This window comes from Panthera uncia, chromosome E3 (assembly GCF_023721935.1).
Source record: "Panthera uncia isolate 11264 chromosome E3, Puncia_PCG_1.0, whole genome shotgun sequence".
In the NCBI taxonomy this organism is placed as follows: domain Eukaryota; kingdom Metazoa; phylum Chordata; class Mammalia; order Carnivora; family Felidae; genus Panthera; species Panthera uncia.
The window spans coordinates 10,121,841-10,142,474 of NC_064815.1; the positions used below are offsets into that span (position 1 = coordinate 10,121,841).

The window sequence follows — 20,634 nt, forward strand, 5'->3', positions numbered from 1 at the left end:
AGGATATTTCATATAAAAATCTAGATTTGTAGATTTTTGGAAGAATTTGGCAACACTGCATTGGCTAGAGAGCTGAGTGGTGATGGTACTTTGTAACCTCCTCCAGTCCCTACTCCTCCCCACTCCTCCCTATTGTTTGTTACCCCTGTCCCTAGTGATCTAGTCCAAGTGTTGCTTGTCAGCTGTCATTGTGTGTGTGTTGCCATTTTCCTATCATAAAGCTGGATAGCAGTAATGAGTATCACTCTGTTGATTTCTAGCTATGTGACCATGGGCATCTCATCATTCTCTTCTGAAAAATGGGCATGATAAGTATGCACACCTCAAAGGGTCGTTGTGGGAATTAAATGAGCTAGTGCCTGTAAAATGCTTTGAAGAATCCCTAGTACATAGTAAGTGCAACAAACGTGCTAGCAGTTGTTAAGAGAGTGCAGTGGTTTTGGTACATACGTCTCTATCACTGAGAGAAGATTAGAGAGACCAAAAGGGCCACATGTTTTCAGAAAAACAGCAGGGAAGGATGATTCTTTGGGTAAGTGAAATATTTCTTAAAACTGGGCCACTTTGTTTATTTATGCTATCTGACTGCCTCTAGCAAGTATTTGAATTCAAGACACCTGCCCTTCCCTGCCCCCAGCGTTTCATGGCACCCTGTGCAGGGCTAGCATCCCCTATCAGCATTGCCCACACAGTTCAGATCACATGGAGGTTCAGTGGCAGGATCTGTGTTCACCTCCCTGGATCACTTCTGTTTATGATCCTGGCTGCAGCATGCAGGGCACTCTTCTGGTGCTTGTCAGTCCCTTTATCAACTTTAGCTGAAGAAGGTTTCATGTTCTGGACTGATGGTATTTCTGGAGGTTTCACTGAACCACAGGCAACTCTTTGAGAGGTACAAATTCCTTAGGCTTATGATGGAATTGATTGTTTAATCCATTGGATAATTCTTTCTTAGTTTTCCAGGGCAAGGAGTTTCATTCCTGGTGGGTGCACTCTGAGTGGAATTGTATGGGAAAGACCTTGGTCAACAAGGCTTGTTGACATGTTAAACAATAAAAACAACACCAGGTACTCTTTATTGAGCCCCTACAATGTTTGAGGGATTGTGAGAAGCCTTTGCATATTTTATTTTGGATCACCACAGTAACAATGCAGGGCACAGAAGGTTAATAACACTTACTGAACTCTTACTCTATACAAGAGCAAACATGTGCCAAGAATGGTGCTAAGTATTTTTACATTTTCATTTAATCCTCACAACAACCCTATGAGATAGGTATTAGTATGGCCCCACCTCATTGATGAGGCTGCGACTCATAGAGGGTGAGAAATTGGCTCAAGGTCACAGACTGGTAAGTAGGGAAGCTAGGATTCAAACCCATTCAGTCTAACATCAGAGACCTCTTCCTTAAATGCTGAACTTGGCTGATTATTTTATTACAAATGAAAACTGGGACTCAGAGGTACAGTATCATATCTGAGATCACACAACAAACACGGGTAGGATACAGGATCCAAATCCATGTCCATTCAGTTCCAGTGCAATGCATTTTATACACAACCTCAAAAGCAGAAATTACACATGGGATCACGACAGAAATTGTGCAGGGGCAAGGACAACAAAGCTACTGTTCTGGACCCCAGCCCAAGGCCAACCCGGCCAGCCTCCAGCATAGCTACTTCACTGGTCAGCGCTTGTGTCCCATTTATGGGCCATGTCTCCAACTGAGCTATACAAGCAGAGCCCAGCTCTCTCAGGCCTCTGACAGACCCACACTGTGAGTTATTGCTAGAGAATAGCCTGGAATCCAGGACTCCTCATGCAGTGCTCTTTCTCCCACTGTTATAACAGGGATCCTAGGGCCAAATGTGCATAAAGAGGGGCCATACATGTTACAGAGAACAGTGAGGTGTCGCATATAGGGACTTTCACATAAGAGTGCCCATGTGATTTTGAAAGGGGCACCCATTAAATTATGGTACAAATATACAATGGAATACTATGCAGCTTCATAAAAGAATGAAAAAGCTTCAATATACCATGATGGATGATTAATATATTAAGTGAAAAAGAGCAAGATGGAGGACAGTGTGTATAATGTGCTCATTTTGAGAACAGTAAAAAAAAAAATGAAGAGTTGAGATCCTCTATTCATACTTGCTTGTATATAAACTAAAACATTCTGAAAGAACAAATAAGAAACCAAGATACTGATGCCCTTGTTATCTGTGTAGTAGTGATGATGGGGTGGATTTAGGAATTGGTGAGCGGGGGAAATGGATGGGAGGGAGATTTCGCAATGTGTGCCTTTTTATATTACTAGGTTTTTGAATAATATGAATGTCATTGCCTATTTAAGGCGCATGCGCACGCACTCTCTCTCTCTCTCTCTCTCTCTGTCTCTCTCTCTCTCTCTCTGTCTCTCTCTCTCTCTGTCTCTCTCTCTCTCTCCAAAAAGCAGCTACATAGGAAAGCAGTCCATTCCTCATCTGCAGCCAACCCTCTGTCTCTCTCTCTCTCTCTCTCTCTCTCCAAAAAGCAGCTACATAGGAAAGCAGTCCATTCCTCATCTGCAGCCAACCTTCCGGGAATATGTGCCTAATGTTAGTTCCTCTGGCTTTTCAAGGAAACTTGGAAATCTATTTTTTTAATTCCAATTTTTAGTTTTAAATTGTTCATTGCTAATGCATAGAAATACAGTAGGTTTTTGCATATTAACAGTGTGAACATGGTGCAACATGTGCAAACATGGTGAACTCACTTATTCTGAGGAGCTTTTTTTGTGTGGAGTCTTTGTGATTTTCTATGAAGGTAATTGTATCATTTGTGAATAGAAACAGTTTAATTTCTTCCTTCTCGTATACCTTTTTTTAAACAACTTTTTATGTTTATTTATTTTGAGAGAGAGTGCAAGTGGGTGAGGGGCAGAGAGAGAGAATCCCAAGCAGGCTCTGCACCATCAGTGCAGAGCCTAACTTGGGGCTCAAACTCACAAACTGTGAGATCATGACCTGAGCTGAAATCAAGAACCAGACCCTCAGTTGACTGAGCCACCCAGGTGCCCCTTTCCAGTGTACCTTTTATTTCGTTTTCTTTCCTGGCTAGAACTTCCAGTATGATGTTGAATTGGAGTAGCAAGAACAGATCTCCTTGCCTTGTTCTAGATCTTAGAGGGGAAACATTCCATCTTTTATCATCACATGTGATGTTAGCTATAGGTTACCTATTGATAACCTTTATCAGGCTAAAGAAGTTCTCTAGTGTGATGCATTTTTATCATGAATGGATGTTGAATTTTGTCAAATACTTTTTTATATCTATTGAGAAGATCATATGGATTTCCTTTTTTAGGTTTTTTATTATGGTGGATCACACTGAATGATTTTCAGATGTTGAGCCAGCCTTACATTCCTGGGATAAACCCAACTTTATCTTGATTTGTTATCATTCTTATATATTCCTGAGTTAGATTTGGTAATATTTTGTTGAGGATCTTTTGTGTCTATGTTCATGGGGAATATTGACTGGTAGTTTTCTTGTAATATCTTTGTCTGCTTTGGTATTAGTGTAAAGCTGGTGTCATAAGACAAGTTGAGAATTTTTCCTTAATTTTCCTAATTTTTTTTTTACCGTTTTTATTTATTTTTGAGACAGAGAGAGACAGAGCATGAACGGGGGAGGGGCAGAGAGAGAGGGAGACACAGAATTGAAGCAGGCTCCAGGCTCTGAGCCATCAGCCCAGAGCCCGACGCGGGGCTCGAACTCACGACCGTGAGATCGTGACCTGAGCTGAAGTCAGACACTTAACCGACTGAGCCACCCAGGCGCCCCTAATTTTCCTAATTTTTAAATGATGAAAAATATGACTTATGGAGTGCTTACTGTGTGGCAGACATTGTGTTAAATATATAACCCACTGAATTTTCACAGCAACTCTATGAGGTATGTGCCATTATTATCATCATCCAATTTTACAGATGGGGAAACTGAGGCAGAGAGTAAAGTCATTTGCCTAACTAAGGTTACACAGCATATAAATAGCAAAGCCAGGACTCAAACCCCAGAGGTCTAACTCCAGACCTTGTACTGTTAACCTGTTTACTATATTTTCTCAAAAGATGTTTACCGGTTCTCAAAAGAGAATGCATCTGAGGGCTCAGTCCAGCTTGCTAGGCACCATTTTCTCACCTCTTGTTAGCAGCAACTGTAACCACCATGTGTCAAAGCACTATCTGACAGGTGACAGACTCATCATCTCCTTCATTGTGCACCGATCCTCACAGGCAGGTATTACCATCCTCACATGGCAGTTACAGAAATGCTCCTATCTGCTGGGCTGTGTGTGGTGTCAGGCTATCGTCTTCCTTACCTTGTCTCCCGTAACATCCCTGGTGCCTTTTAGAAGGTAAAATTTAAAAAAATATCTTTCATATCTCAGTTTAATTTCGTGCTGCTCCTTCCTTATCAGCCAGGCTCACCCGTCCTCCCTGCCACTCTCTTCCCTCAGGCATCAGGCTCATCTCTTCTTCCTGTACTGCCTTCTGCTTTGGACTATCTTGTCCCATTTGGCCCCATCAGGGTCCCCAACTGCACCTTGTTAGCTTTACTGGCTTATTGTATGCATTTGGAAAAGCTAGAAACATCTTGCTTACTTAAAAGGAAGAGAAAAGAGACATAGTTTTAGGAACAGCTGGGACACTCCAATGTTCTCCACTGAGTACACAGCATAAAGGACTGGGGTTATTTAGAAGAACTTCCTGGCAATAATGAAGGCACCGTGGTACAATGGAAAGAGCAGGTGTTTACATACTGGTTGGATTGTGTGACTGTGGACAGGATGCTCCATTTCTCAGAATCTCAGTTTGCTCATCTGTAAAATGGGTTCAGGGACATGTACAGGTCACAGGGATGTGGTGAAGATTAAGTGCAATAATCTAAGCATTTAGCATAGAAAAAGATCCCGTGCAGAGAAAGCACTAATAAGTGTTTTCCTCAGTCCAGGCACTGTGCTTAGCCATTTTTATATGGATGATCTTATTTAATATACATTATCTGTGTGGGTAGTAGGTAGTGCTGTTACCCCCATTTTACAAGTGGGGTAATTTGTGGTACAGAAATGTTAAGAATTCTTAAGTGGCAGAGCTGTTACCATACTTCACATTAGGACCCCCGGGTCCCACTCCAAAGCAGTTAAGTTAGACTGAGGTGATTCCTAGAGGCAGGGGATTGGACCACATGGCTTTTCCCAAGCTCTTCCTTTTAGTTTAGATACTGAAGGAGGTAAGAAACATCTGTGCTTTCTCCTAGTCACTAGCTCCCTTGTTGCCAAACAGCCACTCCTCATCCACCCCTCAGTTTCCAATCACTGTGAGAATTTGGAAATGGGGGTGAGTTCACTGCCAGGAAAAGTGATTCAATTAAAATCTCAGTTTTCAACAATATGACCAAGCTCTGTGGTCTGTTACTTCACACTCAGCATAGCTGTGCATCCTGGTCAGTAGCAGGGTAATGAGGGTTTGCTAATTGCCGGTAGCTGGGGGTGGGGAGGGGAATACTGTAGTGAGCTCAGGCGCTGAGCTAAGTGCTTTTCTTGTGTGCTCCCAGTCCCTTCTCTGACTCCCATGCCACGCAGTCCCCCTCCTTACAACCAGATCAGCTTCATGATGACCACAACTGCAGTGTCACAGCAGCAATCAGTCAGTGTGTGGTGTGTCAGGCACTGAGCTGAGCGCTTAACCTGCACCATCATCTCCATCAACGTCTTTCCTTCTTGCCATCATTCCGGGAGGTGGCTGCTGTCCTAATGCCTGTTTTACAGATGTGGAAACTGAGGCACAGAAACACAGAAGGTCCACATGTTAACAACCAGCTCTGCTTCATTCTACAGTCTGCATTCTTAGTCACTAGGACATACTTGCCTGCCCTTATGGTTCTAAGAGAATGACTTAAGGATTTCACCTTCTGAACCACCTTGCAAGCAATTAACAAAACACTTATCAACCTATCATCTTCCTGCAAGCCTGCCCTCTTCAATCATCCTTTTCCAGAATGCTTGGTCCTTCTGCATCCACCACAAGCTCCACTTGTGAGCTCCTTGAATCCTGTAGGCACCTCTTTAGCACTTGACACACAGTAGGTGGTCACAGCTTTTAGTGGAGCATAAGAACCTATCAGTGCCTTCCAAGTTTTCATCCTAATCCCTCTCTCTTTGTCTCCTAACCCTGGGCTCAGCCATGATGAGCCTGTGCCTAGGACTGCTTGGCACACAATAGGTGCCAATGCTGTGGGTCAGGAAGGCCATGTCTGGCATAGGAGTTATGCTGTAAAGATGTGAGGTATCTTGTTTTCCACCTTGAGGTGTTTGAAGGTCTGAGCTTTCCCCTGTTCTACTCATCTTCATATCCCTGCTCTGGGCCCTTGGAGCCTCCCCGTCTTTATGTCTCTGTCCCTTAAAGGGTTTTCAGAAGGAAAGCCTGAGAGAGTAGCTTCTTTAGTCAGCAGAGGAGATGGAGGGTTGAAGGCAGAGGGGTCAGACATTCTGATGTGAGAGCCGAAGGGAAAAGGGGCGGCTATCACTTCTCTGGTTCAGCAAGTGTCACCAATAACCAACCTCCTCAAAAACTCACTCCCTAAAAGAGAGCTCTGGGAGAGGCTCAGGGGGGCTGATGGGGAGGTGGGGACTGGACAAATCAATTCCTGCTCAAGGTAATTATAGGACACGTGCTGCTGCCCCAGCAGGGTGAATCAGAGGCTGAGCGTCTCTCCCAGGGCAGCCAGAACGATTAGTTAGTAATAAAAACCTCATCACTCGCTGGGAGAGAGGCTTGGTGATTGTAAACTTATGCTTTCTCATTCCTTCCAAAATTTGGGAGGGGGAATTTATATAAACAACCTTATCAGGGGCCCTGACCACCAAGTTGAATGTTTTGAAAAGGCAATGTCAACAAGGCTTTCAGAAATCCAGCTCCCAAGTTCCCAGGATGCGGAATGGCAGGGTAGATGATGTTGTGATTCTAGGCTGTATGCTGGATTTTTTTCTTTCTGTTTCCTTTTGTCCCTCTCTTGTCTGCTTGCAAGTGATCTTTAGGAATCTTTCTGCCACACAGACCGTCTCAGAGACTATCTGGAAGAAGGGGTTATCTCAAGCTGGAGCCCCAGGAACCCCCTCCCCCTCTCTCACAAACAGCAAGCACCCCCAGCCCCCAGCAGCCCAGCTCTCTTCAGGAATTCAGCACAAGTCTCAGTCACACTTTGGAGAGGACGTTAAGATGTGGGACCAGCCAGACATCCGCAGTGGTCATTAGCTGCCCAGAATGGATGGACAGGGAAGCAAAGCCAGGGGGCAAGGCATGTCCTCAAGGAGACTGTGACCCCCTGAAGTGGTGGCTTCTGAAGCCTGTGGGTGTCTCTGGACCCTTACCCTGGCCAAGGCATGGTCCCAGACCCACCCAGACTCTTCCTAGCCTCCCTGGAGACCCCTTCCTCGCTTAGGGGTCACAGGGGCTCATCCTTTTCTCCATCCCAGCAGCCCCAGAGAAAGAGTGCTGGGCATCAGAACCTCTGGCTTCACCTCCAATCAGGGGTGACACGCGCGGTGGGGGAGGGGACAGAGGTTTTCTCAGGCTGGAGTGGATGTGGGGGGGCCACAAGAGAAGTGAAACCCCAGAAAGCCGTGGGGAAGTGCAGTCAAGTCACACACACAGCCCCCACTGGACACCTTCAGGGACGCGGATCAGGGAGCATCGCTTCAGTTGCTCATGCAAATACTCGAGTCCACACGCACACTCACACCAACACCTACACCATGCCCATCACCTGCCACGCACGCTCGAGACGCGCACGCGCGCACACACACACACACACACACACACACACACACACACACACGAGTCCCTGACAGGCACAGCAACTTCCTTTCTCCCCAGTCTGGAAATGTCCGCTGTTGCCCTTAGGCTTAAACTTTTTCAGAAGGGGCGCCAGGGATCACGCGCCGAGGATGTCTAGGCCTGGGGGTTCTAGACAGGGTCTCTCCGCATTCGGGGGTCCCGGCTTCCTCCCTCTCCCCCACGCTCCTCACCTGGTAAACCGAGGCACAGCAAGAGGCTGTAATAAACCACGGGCACGAAGCCCAAGCCGCAGGTCGAGCCGGGGGACCAGGACAACGAGCTGTTGGCTACGAGGTGGGCGTGCGTGTGCTCCATGAGCTCGCCCCTCGCTCCCCTCGTCTCCGCGCCTGGCCTGCCAGCCCCGCTCTGGACGCTGGTTCGGTGGTGGCGGCAGTGGCGGAGGCAGCAGCCGGAGCAGCAGCGCCTTTCTTTCTGCAGGACTTGCTTCTACCTTTGGCCGTGGTCCCCTTTGCTCCCTCTACACCTGCCCTCCTGGAGTCCTGGCACGGCCGTTGCGTAGGGCACAGGGCGCTGGGCACAGGGACTTGGGAGGGGCTCCCAGAGCCGGTTCGTGCGCCTCCCACCTCGGACCCGCTCCGCTCCCGCCTCGGAGACGGGGAGCTGGGGCGCTGCTCCCCGCAGCCAATCAGCAGCTGCCTGGACGCGGATGGTGGGGCGAGGGGGATGCATGGGAGGAGGGGGTCCCAGCTGCCTCTCACAGCTCCAGTTTGAGGAGAAGAATGAGACCTGGAAGCCCCCGAGGAAGACCGGGGTGGGAACAAGCTATCCCTCTGCGGGAGGGGCGTGGTGTGGGTGGGACCTGCTTCCCCGCAGCGGCTCTGGCTCCGTACTCCTTCAGCGTGTCCTCAGTTTGCCTTGCTCGATTCTCCTCCCAGTCACTTTTCTTCCCTGTTGCCAGTGCTCCGAGTCCATCTCCATGTAGAGGATCCTTCAGCCAGGGCATCGGAGGGTGGGGTTGGGGGGTGGGGAGGAGGCTGTCGGAGCAAGGATGCTCAAGGTTTGTCGGTTCTCTTGGGCCAAAGGAACAGCGCTTGAAAGGAAGTGTGCGTGCGTCTCAATGCGTGTGTTGATTTTGGGGAAGGCCAGAGGTGGACTGTCCCTGAGCTGGAGTGCCTTTGAAAAGGATGCAGGCTGGCTGAGAGAAGTGTGCCGCAAAGACCTTCTGTCGGGAGTAAAGATGTTGCAACCACTCACACACAGACTCACCCGCGCTCACACAAAGACACACAATACCCGGTTATGAGGGTGCACACACACACACACTCACAGGCACGCGGAGGCCCTCTCATCCCTCAGCAAGACACGTGAAAACACAGGAGCACCCTAATCAACATGCACAAAGACCACACTCAGGTGACAACTCAAACACATACAAATTCATGTGGGTGTCATTTGAGGGTGGTCTAGTTTGAAAGTTGAGTGAAGTATAGGAGAGGTAAACAGGTGGGACCTAGGCAATCTTGGAAATTTTTGGTGCATAGACACCCCCCTTTTTCTTGAGTGTAGGAGGGTGGAGAGTTCCTAGTGTAGCTCTTCTAGAGGCCACAACAGATTTGGGCAGGGGGAGAAATCAGGGCTCAAGACAGCATGTGTGAGAATTAGGTTCTGCAGAAATAGGAGGAGAAGCATTTCCAGGGGGATCAATGCAAGAGCATGTGATGAGCTCAGAGAAGCCTTAGACCTCTCTCTTGGCTTCCCAGCCCCTCCCCACTCACATCTATCTATTCCTGGGGAGAAGGAACTGACAGGGATCTCCCCAGCCTCTTTCGGTCTCCCAAGATGGAGGAGACCCCTGCTTCTCATGCCCAGCAAGGGGCATGTGTCCAATCTCCATCATTGTTAGGGGCTTTCCAAGGCAGGCGTTGGGGGTGGGGCTGGTGGTAAACCACAATGCATTCAGGGCCAGGCATTCTGCATAAGGGAGGCATTCTGGGTGGGTTTGTGGTGAATAGAGGGGCTTATGCCCCCTGAAGGGACAGATTATTACAAAGAGTCATGTGGGCCCAGTGAGCACAGGTCTGATATTTCAAGCCAAGTTGGATATTGAAATTTTGTTGTGAACTCTTTCATTTAAATGTGACTACCCCAAACAAAAACAAAATGAAAACCCCACTGTGTTGATAAACAAAGTAGTACTATTGCAGAAATTCAATACCTAATGGTTCAAAACCCTATAGATTAGTCTATAGGCAACAAAACTGAGATGAGAAGCTGGGGCTGGGAGGGGGAGTGTGTATGGTTTGGCTAAGTGCTCCAGTCTATTCAGGTATCTCTCAACATTATGAGTCAGGGATAATGCCTCAGGGCTTTGCACTGTCTGTTCCTTCTGCCTGCAATGCTCTTTCTCCAGAAAGCTGTATTAACCAGCTTCTTCACTTTCTTCAAGTCTTTCCCAATCAGTCCTATTTAAAATTGAAATCTCCACTCCTACCCTCCCAAATGCTCACTTCCTCTGCCCCTCCCCTGCTTAATTTTTCTCCATTGTGCTTAGTACCATGGTCATACCATATACAGTTTATTGAATTAGTTTGTTTCTTATCTGTTTCTCCTCTTAGAGAATCAGGGACTTTTGTCTGTTTTGTTCACAGTTGCATCACCAGCTTCTACATGGTGCCTGCATGTTGCAGATTCTCATTAAACATTGGGAGAATGAAAGGCCCCAGCACCTGCTGACTTAGGGCAGGCAGGGCATGGGGAGATGAGTTTATCTTTGCTTGTCTTTGCAGGCCAGAGTGTCAGAACATGGGATACTGTTAGGGTTGTGGGGCTCAGTCTCAGATTTAGCATATAATTATCATGTCCGATTAGCCGCTATAAAAATAATTTGTGTGATTTGGTTCTGGGGATCTTGTTAGAAACTATAAAACTAGAAACTTGGCTAGGCAAAGGAGCAGGGCTGCATGGAGAATCTTGATGGACCTTATTTTTACTGAGCCTCTTATTTCCCCATTTGTAAAATGGGATGAAGGAAACCTGGTGCATCTTATTCCAGGGATGCTGAGCAGGAAGAGAGGGAGTAGAGAGGTAGAAACTGTGCAGACTCTGATCTGGAGAATGGAGAATGGGATGGGGTTCACTGCTGGCTCCATTGAGAACTCTGGCAGCCTGTCAAGGTCAAAGTTTCCCAGGAAATGGGTGGGTTAGATGAGAAGAAATTTAAGGTCCTGGGTCAGGCTTTTAGTACCAGGGAAGAGACAGGATGAGTCAACAACAAAGTTTGTTGAATTTTGCTCAGGGGCTGAGCCACACGACTGGCTCTGTAAGATAATGGCATTCTTGAGCATCAACTGTGGTTGGCTAAATTCACTCACTTATTCATTCTCTCAACAGACATTTACTGAGCATTTAATGTGTATTGATCAGGACTGGCTGCATCATTGCAGGGCCTGACACGAAAATAAAAATACAGGGCCCCTTGTTCAAAAATTAAGAATTTGGGGGGCAGCAACAGCAGAGCATTAAACCAAGTGGAGAGCCCTTTTAAGTATGGGGCTCTGTGTGGCTGCACAGGTCACAATACCCATGAAGCCAGTCCTGCGTAAGGTACAGAGGTAGGAAATAAAAGATATGGGGTTTATGATGAGACAGCTGTGTCTTAACTCATTACATGCACACAATAACACTATTAGCTCAATTTTACAGGTGAGGAAACCAAGGTATAGAGAAGTTTGGTTAAGTTGCTTAAGGCCACCTGGCTGGGATTAGGTCCAAGGCTGTCTGGCTCCAGAGCTGGTGTTGGAACCACTTCTGCTTAGTGGAAGGACAGAAATACAACAGGAACTGTCACACTGTAATTCAGGCACTATGACTTGAGGGCAGGGACTTCATTTGCCATATCTGCTGTATCCTCAGTGCCAAGAACATACCTAGTGCCAGGTGGGTGTTCAGAAATAAATCTTAAAATTTTTAATGTATATTTATTTATTTTGAGAAAGAGAGACAGCATGAGTGGGGTAGGGGCAGAGAGAGAGGAGAGAGAGAGAATGCCAAGCAGGCTCCATGCTGCCAGCACAGAGCCTGATGTGGGGCTTAAACTCACGAAACTGCAAAATCATGACCTGAGCTGAGATCAAGAGTCAGATACCTTAAATAAATAAATAAAGAAGTAATAGAAATATATGAATGATGTTAGGGGAAGGTGTTGAAAATTCAAATGCCTACGAGCCTGGACAGGAAATAAACATAAGTGAGACAGAACTATTTATTGTACATTTTCTACTTCCATAAAGAAAAATGCAGTCTCCCATTTTCCTGGAAACACTTGGCCCTCTGGGTCTACCCTCCATTTCTCTACCCTTTAATAGAGGCAGTAGTCTAAAGGAATAATTCTTTTTTCTAGGGAAACAGTAGCACAAACAACATAAATTGTGACTAACACAACTTGGAGTTGGGAATGCAACAGGGAGTAGTGGGGACCGTAACAAAATGGAAGTGTGCACTAGCCACTGTACTGAATTCTGGGTATGAAGTTATTTTAAGAAGTTGACATGGTCTCTGACTTCCTGGGTCTTAAGTACAAGACACAGGCATGAATCAATCCATCAAATACACACACATACACACATTTCTAAACTTGGATAAGTGCTATAAAGAAAAAGTCAAACAAATGAGAGAACATGTACCAGTGAGATCTGATGTGGTCTGGCAATCAGGGAAGGCTTCTCTTAGGAAGTGATATTTGAATCTGAGATAAGAAGTGAAAGAGGAGTAAGTGTTAATTAGGTAAAGGGATGTGGGGCTGGGGGTGAGAGGAGCATTTCAAGGAGATTTCAAATTCAAAGGCTCTAGGATGGGATAGAGAAGGACTCTTTGAAGAACTGGAAGACCAGGGAGGCTGGGGTGCAGTGAGTGGGGTGGATACGTGGAGCTGGATGTGGTTGGAGAATGGGAAGGGTCTTGTAGGCTGTGTTGAGGAGTTCTTTCTTTATCCATGGTTTTAAACAGGGGAGTACCATGATTAGATTTTCATTTTAAAATGTTTGCTTTGTCAGAGAGGTGGACAATTGATGGAAGCAAGGCAAGAATGGAGGTGGGAAGACAAGTTATGAGGCTGCCAAGTTGGACATGTGAGAAATGATGGTGGCTTAGACTAGGGTGGTATTGATGATGGGGTGGACTGCATCCCAGAAGGTAGGCGAGTGAGTGCATGAAGAGAGGAGAGAGAAAGAAGGGGAGGGAGAGAGAGAGAGGGATACAGAGAGAGAAACGTAGAGAGAGACACACAGTGAGAGACAGGAAAAGAAAAAGAGGGGTGCCAGGGTGGCTCAGTTGGTTGGGCATCCGACTTTGGCTCAGGTCATGATCTCACAGCTCATGAATTCGAGCCCTGCGTCGGGCTCTGTGCTGACAGATTGGAGCTTGGAGCCTGCTTTGGATTCTGTGTGTGTGTCTCTCTCTGTCCCTCCCCTGCTTGTGCTCCGTTTCTGTCTCTCTCAAAAATAAGTAAACATTAAAAAAATTTAAAAAAAGAAAAGAAAAAGAGAGACAGATGTGGAGAGAGACACAGAGAAGACAGATGAATAGACAGATTGATAGAGGGACACACACACAGATTATGACTGAGATTGTTTTGGTTCAAATGTTGGTGAAAAGGGCTTGGAGCTCCCTAAGACCACTCTGCTGACCTGCTCTGTTCCCTACCTCCCATAAGAGTGCAACTTGTGCTCTGTTTTCTCCTGACTTTAAGCCTCCTCTTTTTTTTTTTTTTTAATTTTTTATGTTAATGTTTATTTATTTATTTTTGAGAGAGAGAGAGAGAGAGAGAGAAAGAGAGAGAATGAACAAGTCGGGGAGGAGCAGAGAGAGAAGGAGACACAGAATCTGAAACAGGGTCCAGGCTCCAGGCTCTGAGCTATCAGCACAGAGCCCTATGTAGGTCTCAAACCCATGAAGTGTGAGATCGTGACCTGAGGTGAAGTCGGATGCTCAACTGAATGAGCCACCCAGGGGCCCCTACAAGGCTCGTTTTAAGGGTCACCTTGTCCTCCAAGCTTTTCCAAGTCCCCCAGCACCTCCCTGACACTGAGATCTATCTTCTATACCACTTACCACATTGTGTTCCCACTAGAGGGTTACTTGTTACCTGTGCTTTCTGGATTCACATCACCTACTGGGCAGGGTAAGTTTCCCTCCTCTTTGAATTTTCAGTGCATGACCTAACTGTAGCGTAACTTAACAGTCAAGAACTTGAACCCAGACTTGGGTGTGAAACCCATAGTAACTATTCGCCAGGATTATTTTTATTGAAATGAATAGAAAAAGAGCTCAAGCTATTTTTTCTTTTTTGAAAGCTTATTTGTTTATTTTTAGAGAGAGAGAGAGAGAGAGAGAGAGAGAACGAGCAGGGGAGTGGCAGAAAGAGAAGGGGACAGAGGATCCAAAGCAGGCTCTTTTCTGACTGCAGAGAGCCCAGTGCAGGGCACGAACTCATGAACTGTGAGATCATGATCTGAGCCACAAAGTCAGATGTTTAATCGACCTGAACTATTTAGTTTTTTAAAAGGAATGTATTAACTCTTATAACTGAAAAATACGGTTTTCTGGACTTTAGGCCTGGCTGGATCCAGGAGCATAAATTACCTGTACCTTTCTACCTATGGGCTCTGCTTTGCTTTGGATTAGCTGCATTTTTAAGCAGCTTCTTACAACATCTTTAAAAAGGTGGACACCAGCACACCAGCATCCCTAGATTTATCCTATTGGATTAGTAACCTGAACTGAAAGAGAATTTCAATGAGGGTCTTGGGGAAGGCTCTCAATGGACCAATGGGATCCATGTGCCCATCTCAGCGCAACTCACCATTTCAATTGGATTTCTGTAGCCAATCAGCACTGCATTGATTGGCCAGGTAGGGCTCATGGGCCTGGTGATAGAGCCAAGAGAAGCAATCTGTTCTTCCCAAAACACATGGATTATGAGAGGAGGTGGATCATTTATTCAAAAGAAGCTTGGGATTCTGTAACAGGAGGAATGAGAATAGATTCTGGGCAGGGAAAACCAACACATGTCTGCAAGCCAAGTTCAGCCCTTGGGATGCCAGTTTGCCGATCCTCTGTTAGAGATAAGTCATAGGTTTTATTTAATTTTCAATCATCTATTTAATTAAAAAATAGACTTTATCTATAAAAAGAAAAACTAGACTTTTTAAAGAGCATTTTTAGATTAATGGCAAAATCAAGCAGAAAGTATAGAGATTTCCCATAAAACCTCTGGCTACACACATACACAGGCCCCCTCATTATCCATGTTCCCCAGCAGACTGGTACATTTGTCACAATGGATGTACACATCATTATCACCCAGAGCCCATAATTTACAATAGGGTTTACTCTTGGTATTGTACATTCTGTGGGTTTGGACAAATGTATAAGAACAAGGGTCCTCTATTACAGTGTCATAAAGAGTATTTTCACTGCCCTAAAAGTCCTCTGTGCCTCATCCATTCATCCTTCCCTGTCCCTAATCCCTGTGTTTTATTTTTTATATCAGAAATATCTTCTGCATGTGCCCTAAGCAAATACTGCATGCTGAAGCTCTGAGGTAACATGTACCATTGCATGCCACTAAATTTGAAGTGTATCAAAAAGTCAGATGGACTGATGGGTAGATAAAAGAATGGATAAATATGTGTTAACCCAGGGAAATATTAATAGTAGAATCTAGGTCATGGGTATATGAGTTTTCACTATAAACTTCTTTTAGTTTTTATGTATCCTTGAAAATTTTCATAGTAAAATATAGGAAAAAATATCTTGTGTACTTTGTCTTGGGCATGTACGTTATTACAAGCTATTGTCAAAACCAGCACCTTCTGGTGGTATTGCAGTTCTTGACAAATTCAGCCTTGGGAGTTGTTGCAGAAGACCATTCCTTCCTCGCTATTAGGCTGTCAGAATAGTACCTGACATTTCCCCTGATGTTCCTGGTTCTCCACTGACCTTGGCCAGCTTTACTAGAGCTTTTACCGGTTTGTCTTTGTCTGCAGGCTCTTGTTTGCTTTCCAATAAGAACTGTAGCATTGCGTTTCTCTGCTGTGTTTGTTTTACTCCACATGCATGGCTTGTGGTTGAGGGCGTCTTGGTGAGCTGCTGAGAATCTATCCATTCCAGTGCTCTCTGTAACAACCATTCACTACAGTTCTTTGAGGGGCATGTCAATTCTGATAGAATTTGGGTAAAGTCTTTTGTTGCTTGTCACTGACCTGTTGAGGTGGTCAGTGATTGCCACAGAGCAGGAAGAGAATTAATTTCCACAGTTGTATGCCTCTTTCTCAACCCTGCAGCCTGGTGGGGGAAGAAAGGGTCCAAATTGCACGTGGGCAAATTTCATCAGGAGGTGAGGAATGACAGAGGATGAGGTGAAGGAAACAGGGCCTCTGCCTGAGAGGAAGAGGGAAGCAAGGGTTGGGGCGTGTATCTGTGTCTTATGTGTACGCACCTGTGTGGCAGATTGAAGGAGGGGTAATTGACCAGGAGGTTGAAGCATGAGGAAAACAGTCTTTTCTCTTTGGTTCAGAGACCCAGGAGACTCGTAAGTATCCTTTAAGCCTTTGCTCCTATCACCTAACCGGACAGGAGTGAGTTGGGGAAGAGAAAAGAGGAGGAGAGGGACAGAAAGAACAGGGGTGGGGGTAGGGGCGGAAGAGGAAAGAGAGAGGGTATGGAGGAAAGAAATAAAACCACTCTAACCAAACTACCTGTCTCCTATCAGGCAGGGGAACATGTAATGTTGAAAAGTAAAAAAAAAAAGTCATACTGGTGGGTGACATACTGTGATTATTTAAGCATTTAAGCAATCTCTGGGTGGTCGTTATTTCATATTCAGGAGCTGTGCAGAATCTTATTCCCCTTCCCTGCAGTTTTGATTTCCTTTTGGAGAGTGATCCTCTCTACCTGGTGTGGTCTAGGCGAATTCTGGTGTCTGCTACTCATTTACAGAAACAGAAGGGGCCAGATCCTCTGGCTCAGGACTGTCATGGGTGGGAAGGCAGGTGTTCTAAACTTGGCCAGTAGATTCTGTCTTCTGGGGTCAGAATCTTGAATGAGTGAAACAAGGGCAGGAGAAGAGTTTGGATTTCATTTGTCCTATGAGGACTGTCTGGCAGGATTCTACTGCTCTGGAGCCATTGTTGTGGTTCTTGTTTCCTGCCCATTCTCAAATCTATGGCTCCCGGTTTCCCTGTGAGCCCTTGAGTACCTCGTAACTCCCAAGTTCATAGCAGCATTATTCATAATCATTAAGATGTGGCCACAGCCTGAATGTCCAATCATGGGTGAATGGACAAAGAAAATGTATATACATACAATGGAATATTATTCAGCCTTAGAAAAGAAGGAAATTCTGCCTAATGTGACAACATGGATAAGCCTTGAGGATAATATGCTGAGTGATATAAGCCAATCACAGAAAGACAAATACTACATGATTCTACTTACATGAAGTATCTAAAATAGCCCACTCATGGAAGCAGAGAGTAGAATGGTGATTGCCAGGGGCTGGAGGAGGGGGAATGTAGAGTTGCTACTCAAGGGGCATAAAGTTTTAGTTATGCAAGATGAATAAGTTCTCAAAATCTTACCGTTAACATCATGCCTATAGTTAACAATATTGCATTACACACTTAAAATCTTGTTAAAAGGGTAGATCTTATGTTAAATGTTCTTACTACAATTTTTAAAAATCCAAAAAACATAAAGATAGTCTAGGTAAGGCTTTGTAGAGAACAAAAACAAAAACAAAAACAAAACCGAAAACAGAAAAAAACCCTCCCATTTGTTTAAGTTCGAGAAGGATTTTGTTCCTAGCAACTCAAGGGCATGCGTTGATCAACCAGTGATCTTTGTTGTCATTACAGTAACACTTCAAAACTGATGGAAATTTACTTTTAACAAATATAGCTGTGTACACCATTTTATTTTAATCCTCATCATTATCTGTGTGAAGTGGTCAGAGCTTAATTAGCTCATTTTACACATGGGAAATCCATGGCCTGGAGACAGCAAGCACAGTGCCCACATGATTACCTAGTGTTTGAGGATTGTGATACCCACAGAGATGATTCTGTCCAATTCCTATATTTTACAGATGAGAGAATTGAGGTCCAGGGAAGTTAAGTGAGGCGCCCATGGTCACACACTGCATTGATATCACAGCTGGAACACAAAGGCAGTTTTGACAACACTTAGTCTCATGCCACTCCCAGCATAATTGACAACTGGCTCCGGAAGAGGCATGAACAGTAACTTGTTGTTGAAATCCTGTCTGTGGGTTATATGAGTTTCTTCTGATTTGTATACATTCAGAGGCCAAGAATTCTCATATACTATATAACACCTAGAATAGATAGTCAAGTTGTCAAACTAGTAGATGGGAGAAGGTTTGAATATTCTTTCTAGCCAGGTTATCACAAGAACATTCCCCCCATCCTGGAGGCTTTTTTTCTTTTTTTTTTCAACCACTGCACTCCAATTGCTGAAAAGTTCAATTTTCTTTAAGAGCCTCAGAAATAGTCCTAACAGGGAAGCATGGAGTATTAAGAGCAGTGAGAGTGAAGGTACTTACCAGAATCTTCCCTGCAGGGATAAAACATTGAAATGTACAGAAAGCATGACTCATCAGTGTACAGATAAGGCGGGTTCTGCCAAGCAGCACCGAAGACAGAAGCAGAGCAGCTAGAAAGGCCAGCAGATAGGCAATCTAGTGGCTGGGCCACACTAGGTAGGGGCAGAGGAGTGAACTGTCCTGATCAGGAAAGTTTCAGAATGTCCTGAATACCTGAGCACCAGATGCTGTCTTCCCTGGAACAGCACTGTCATCCCGGGGACTCCACATTACTGACCTAAGAGACCAATTAACAGTGCAACATTGGGTTCTAGTACCACTCTGCCTCTCTATAGCTGATGCTGTGAGAAGAGAAACTGCTGGAGATTTGGAGAGAGAATTTAATGCTTGCCCAAGCATTTGCAGGTGAGGGTTAGCCATACACCTGGAAGCTAATTTCTAAAGCCAGCACTCACTGGACCTTTTTATTTTTTTAAATTTTTTTACTGAGAGAGTGAGAGAGAGAGTGTGTGTGCATGCATGCACAGGGGAGTGGCAGAGGGAGAGGGAGAGAGAGAATCTTAAGCTCAGTGTGGAGCCCGATGTGGGGCTTGATCTCACAACTTTGAGCTCCTGATCTGAGCTGACTGAGCCACCCAGGCACCCCTGGAGCCTTCTTAAGAGATGCATCGGAGGTTTTCCTAAGTTGACAACTTCTGATTCTGATAACAAACACTATGGTCAGTCAGCGTGGTGAGATTTCAAATTTTGCAGCTAGGTAGAATTGGGTTGAAGAGGCCTATCTGACTTTGGCTGCCTCACTTTTCCTATCTGCGTCACAGACTCCAACATGTAAACTAGAGATAAAAATGGCATCTCCTCACAGGGTTGCTATTAGGATAAAAGAAGTAAGTCAGCACTTCCTGAAATTTAGCCATTTGAGTACTGTGTGTATGATTTTTGCCACATGTACTAGTATTAACATGATACTGCTTTTTAAGTAGGTATTTAAACTTTATTTTAAAATTGATTTTTATCATGTATAAGCAGACTAGTTTCTCTCTTGTTCTTTAAAAAAGGAAACCATTTAAAGAATCATGGAGTAAAAAAAAAAAAAATAGTCACTAAAATTCTAGCTAGTACTGTAGCCTGCCATGGCTCTGAGTCTAAGGCTTGTTAATTTTTTGTTGAAAGGAGAGATTAGCAAGTGGTAGAGAAGTGTTAAAGACATGCTAGCACCCACTTGAGACTTTCCCTTGATGTAATTAGAAAGATGGGTGAGGGATGAACTGCTCACCATGTGTTCCAATGTTATTTAATACTGGGTCTAGGAACCCTTAAAATTATATTCTCCATGGTCTCTTGTCCTAGTCTGTTCAGGCTGCTATAACAGAATACCTCAGAGTGGGTAGCAGATTCAATATAGTGGCTGGTGAGGGTTACTTCCTGGTTTATAGCCAGAGTATTCTCACTGAGTCCTCACATGGTGGAAGGGGTAGGGAGCTGTGTGAGGTCTCTTTTATCAGGGCATGAATCCCATTCATGAGGCTCCACCCTCATGACCTCATCACCTCCCCAAAGCCCCACCTCCTAACACTATCATCTTTGGGGGTTAGGATTTCAACATATGAATTTAGTGGGGGTGGGGGTGGGGGTGCACAGCATTTAGACATAGCATCTCCTGTAACTATATTTGGGGGAAATACTGCAGTGGTGTATATGCCTTACATAGTGCTTGGTCCATAGGATACCTGCAATACATTTACTCTTTTTCCCTTATTCTTTGTCGTGGATGCTTTTAAAGTGACTGTTGGGAGGTTTAATCATGGTGGCAACATTTCCAATGGTGAATACATATTTATTTATTTAATCAATCAATCAATCAATCAGTCAATCAATCCATCAGTTGCCAGGGCTGGCTTGCATTTTGGAGGGTGGATGGGAAGTTTGTTCTAGTTTAAAATGCAGGTAAGAATCCATATGCTATGGGGTATTTTCTGGTCTAAATGTAGCATTGAGGTCAAAATGTTATAGCAGGAAGGGGAAAGAAATAAAACTTTTTTATATAGTTTGCTTTATTTCTTTTTCCTTTTTTTAAATTTTAAGTTTTTATTTTAATTCCAGTTGGTTAAGAGTGTTATATTAGTTTCAGGTGTATGATATAGTGATTCAGCACTTCAGTTTAT

General features: G+C 44.8%; 1 protein-coding gene across 1 annotated transcript in view; it reads right to left on the reverse strand.

Annotated features, from left to right (window-relative positions):
- The window catches only part of GPR139 (G protein-coupled receptor 139), a 38,244-nt gene extending 30,042 nt beyond the window's left edge, over nucleotides 1-8,202 (reverse strand). Inside the window, exon 1 of the mRNA XM_049638373.1 lies at nucleotides 8,079-8,202. Within this exon, the coding sequence (XP_049494330.1) occupies nucleotides 8,079-8,202 (124 nt within the window). The remainder of the gene's footprint in view (nucleotides 1-8,078) is intronic.
- Nucleotides 8,203-20,634: the final 12,432 nt, after the last annotated feature.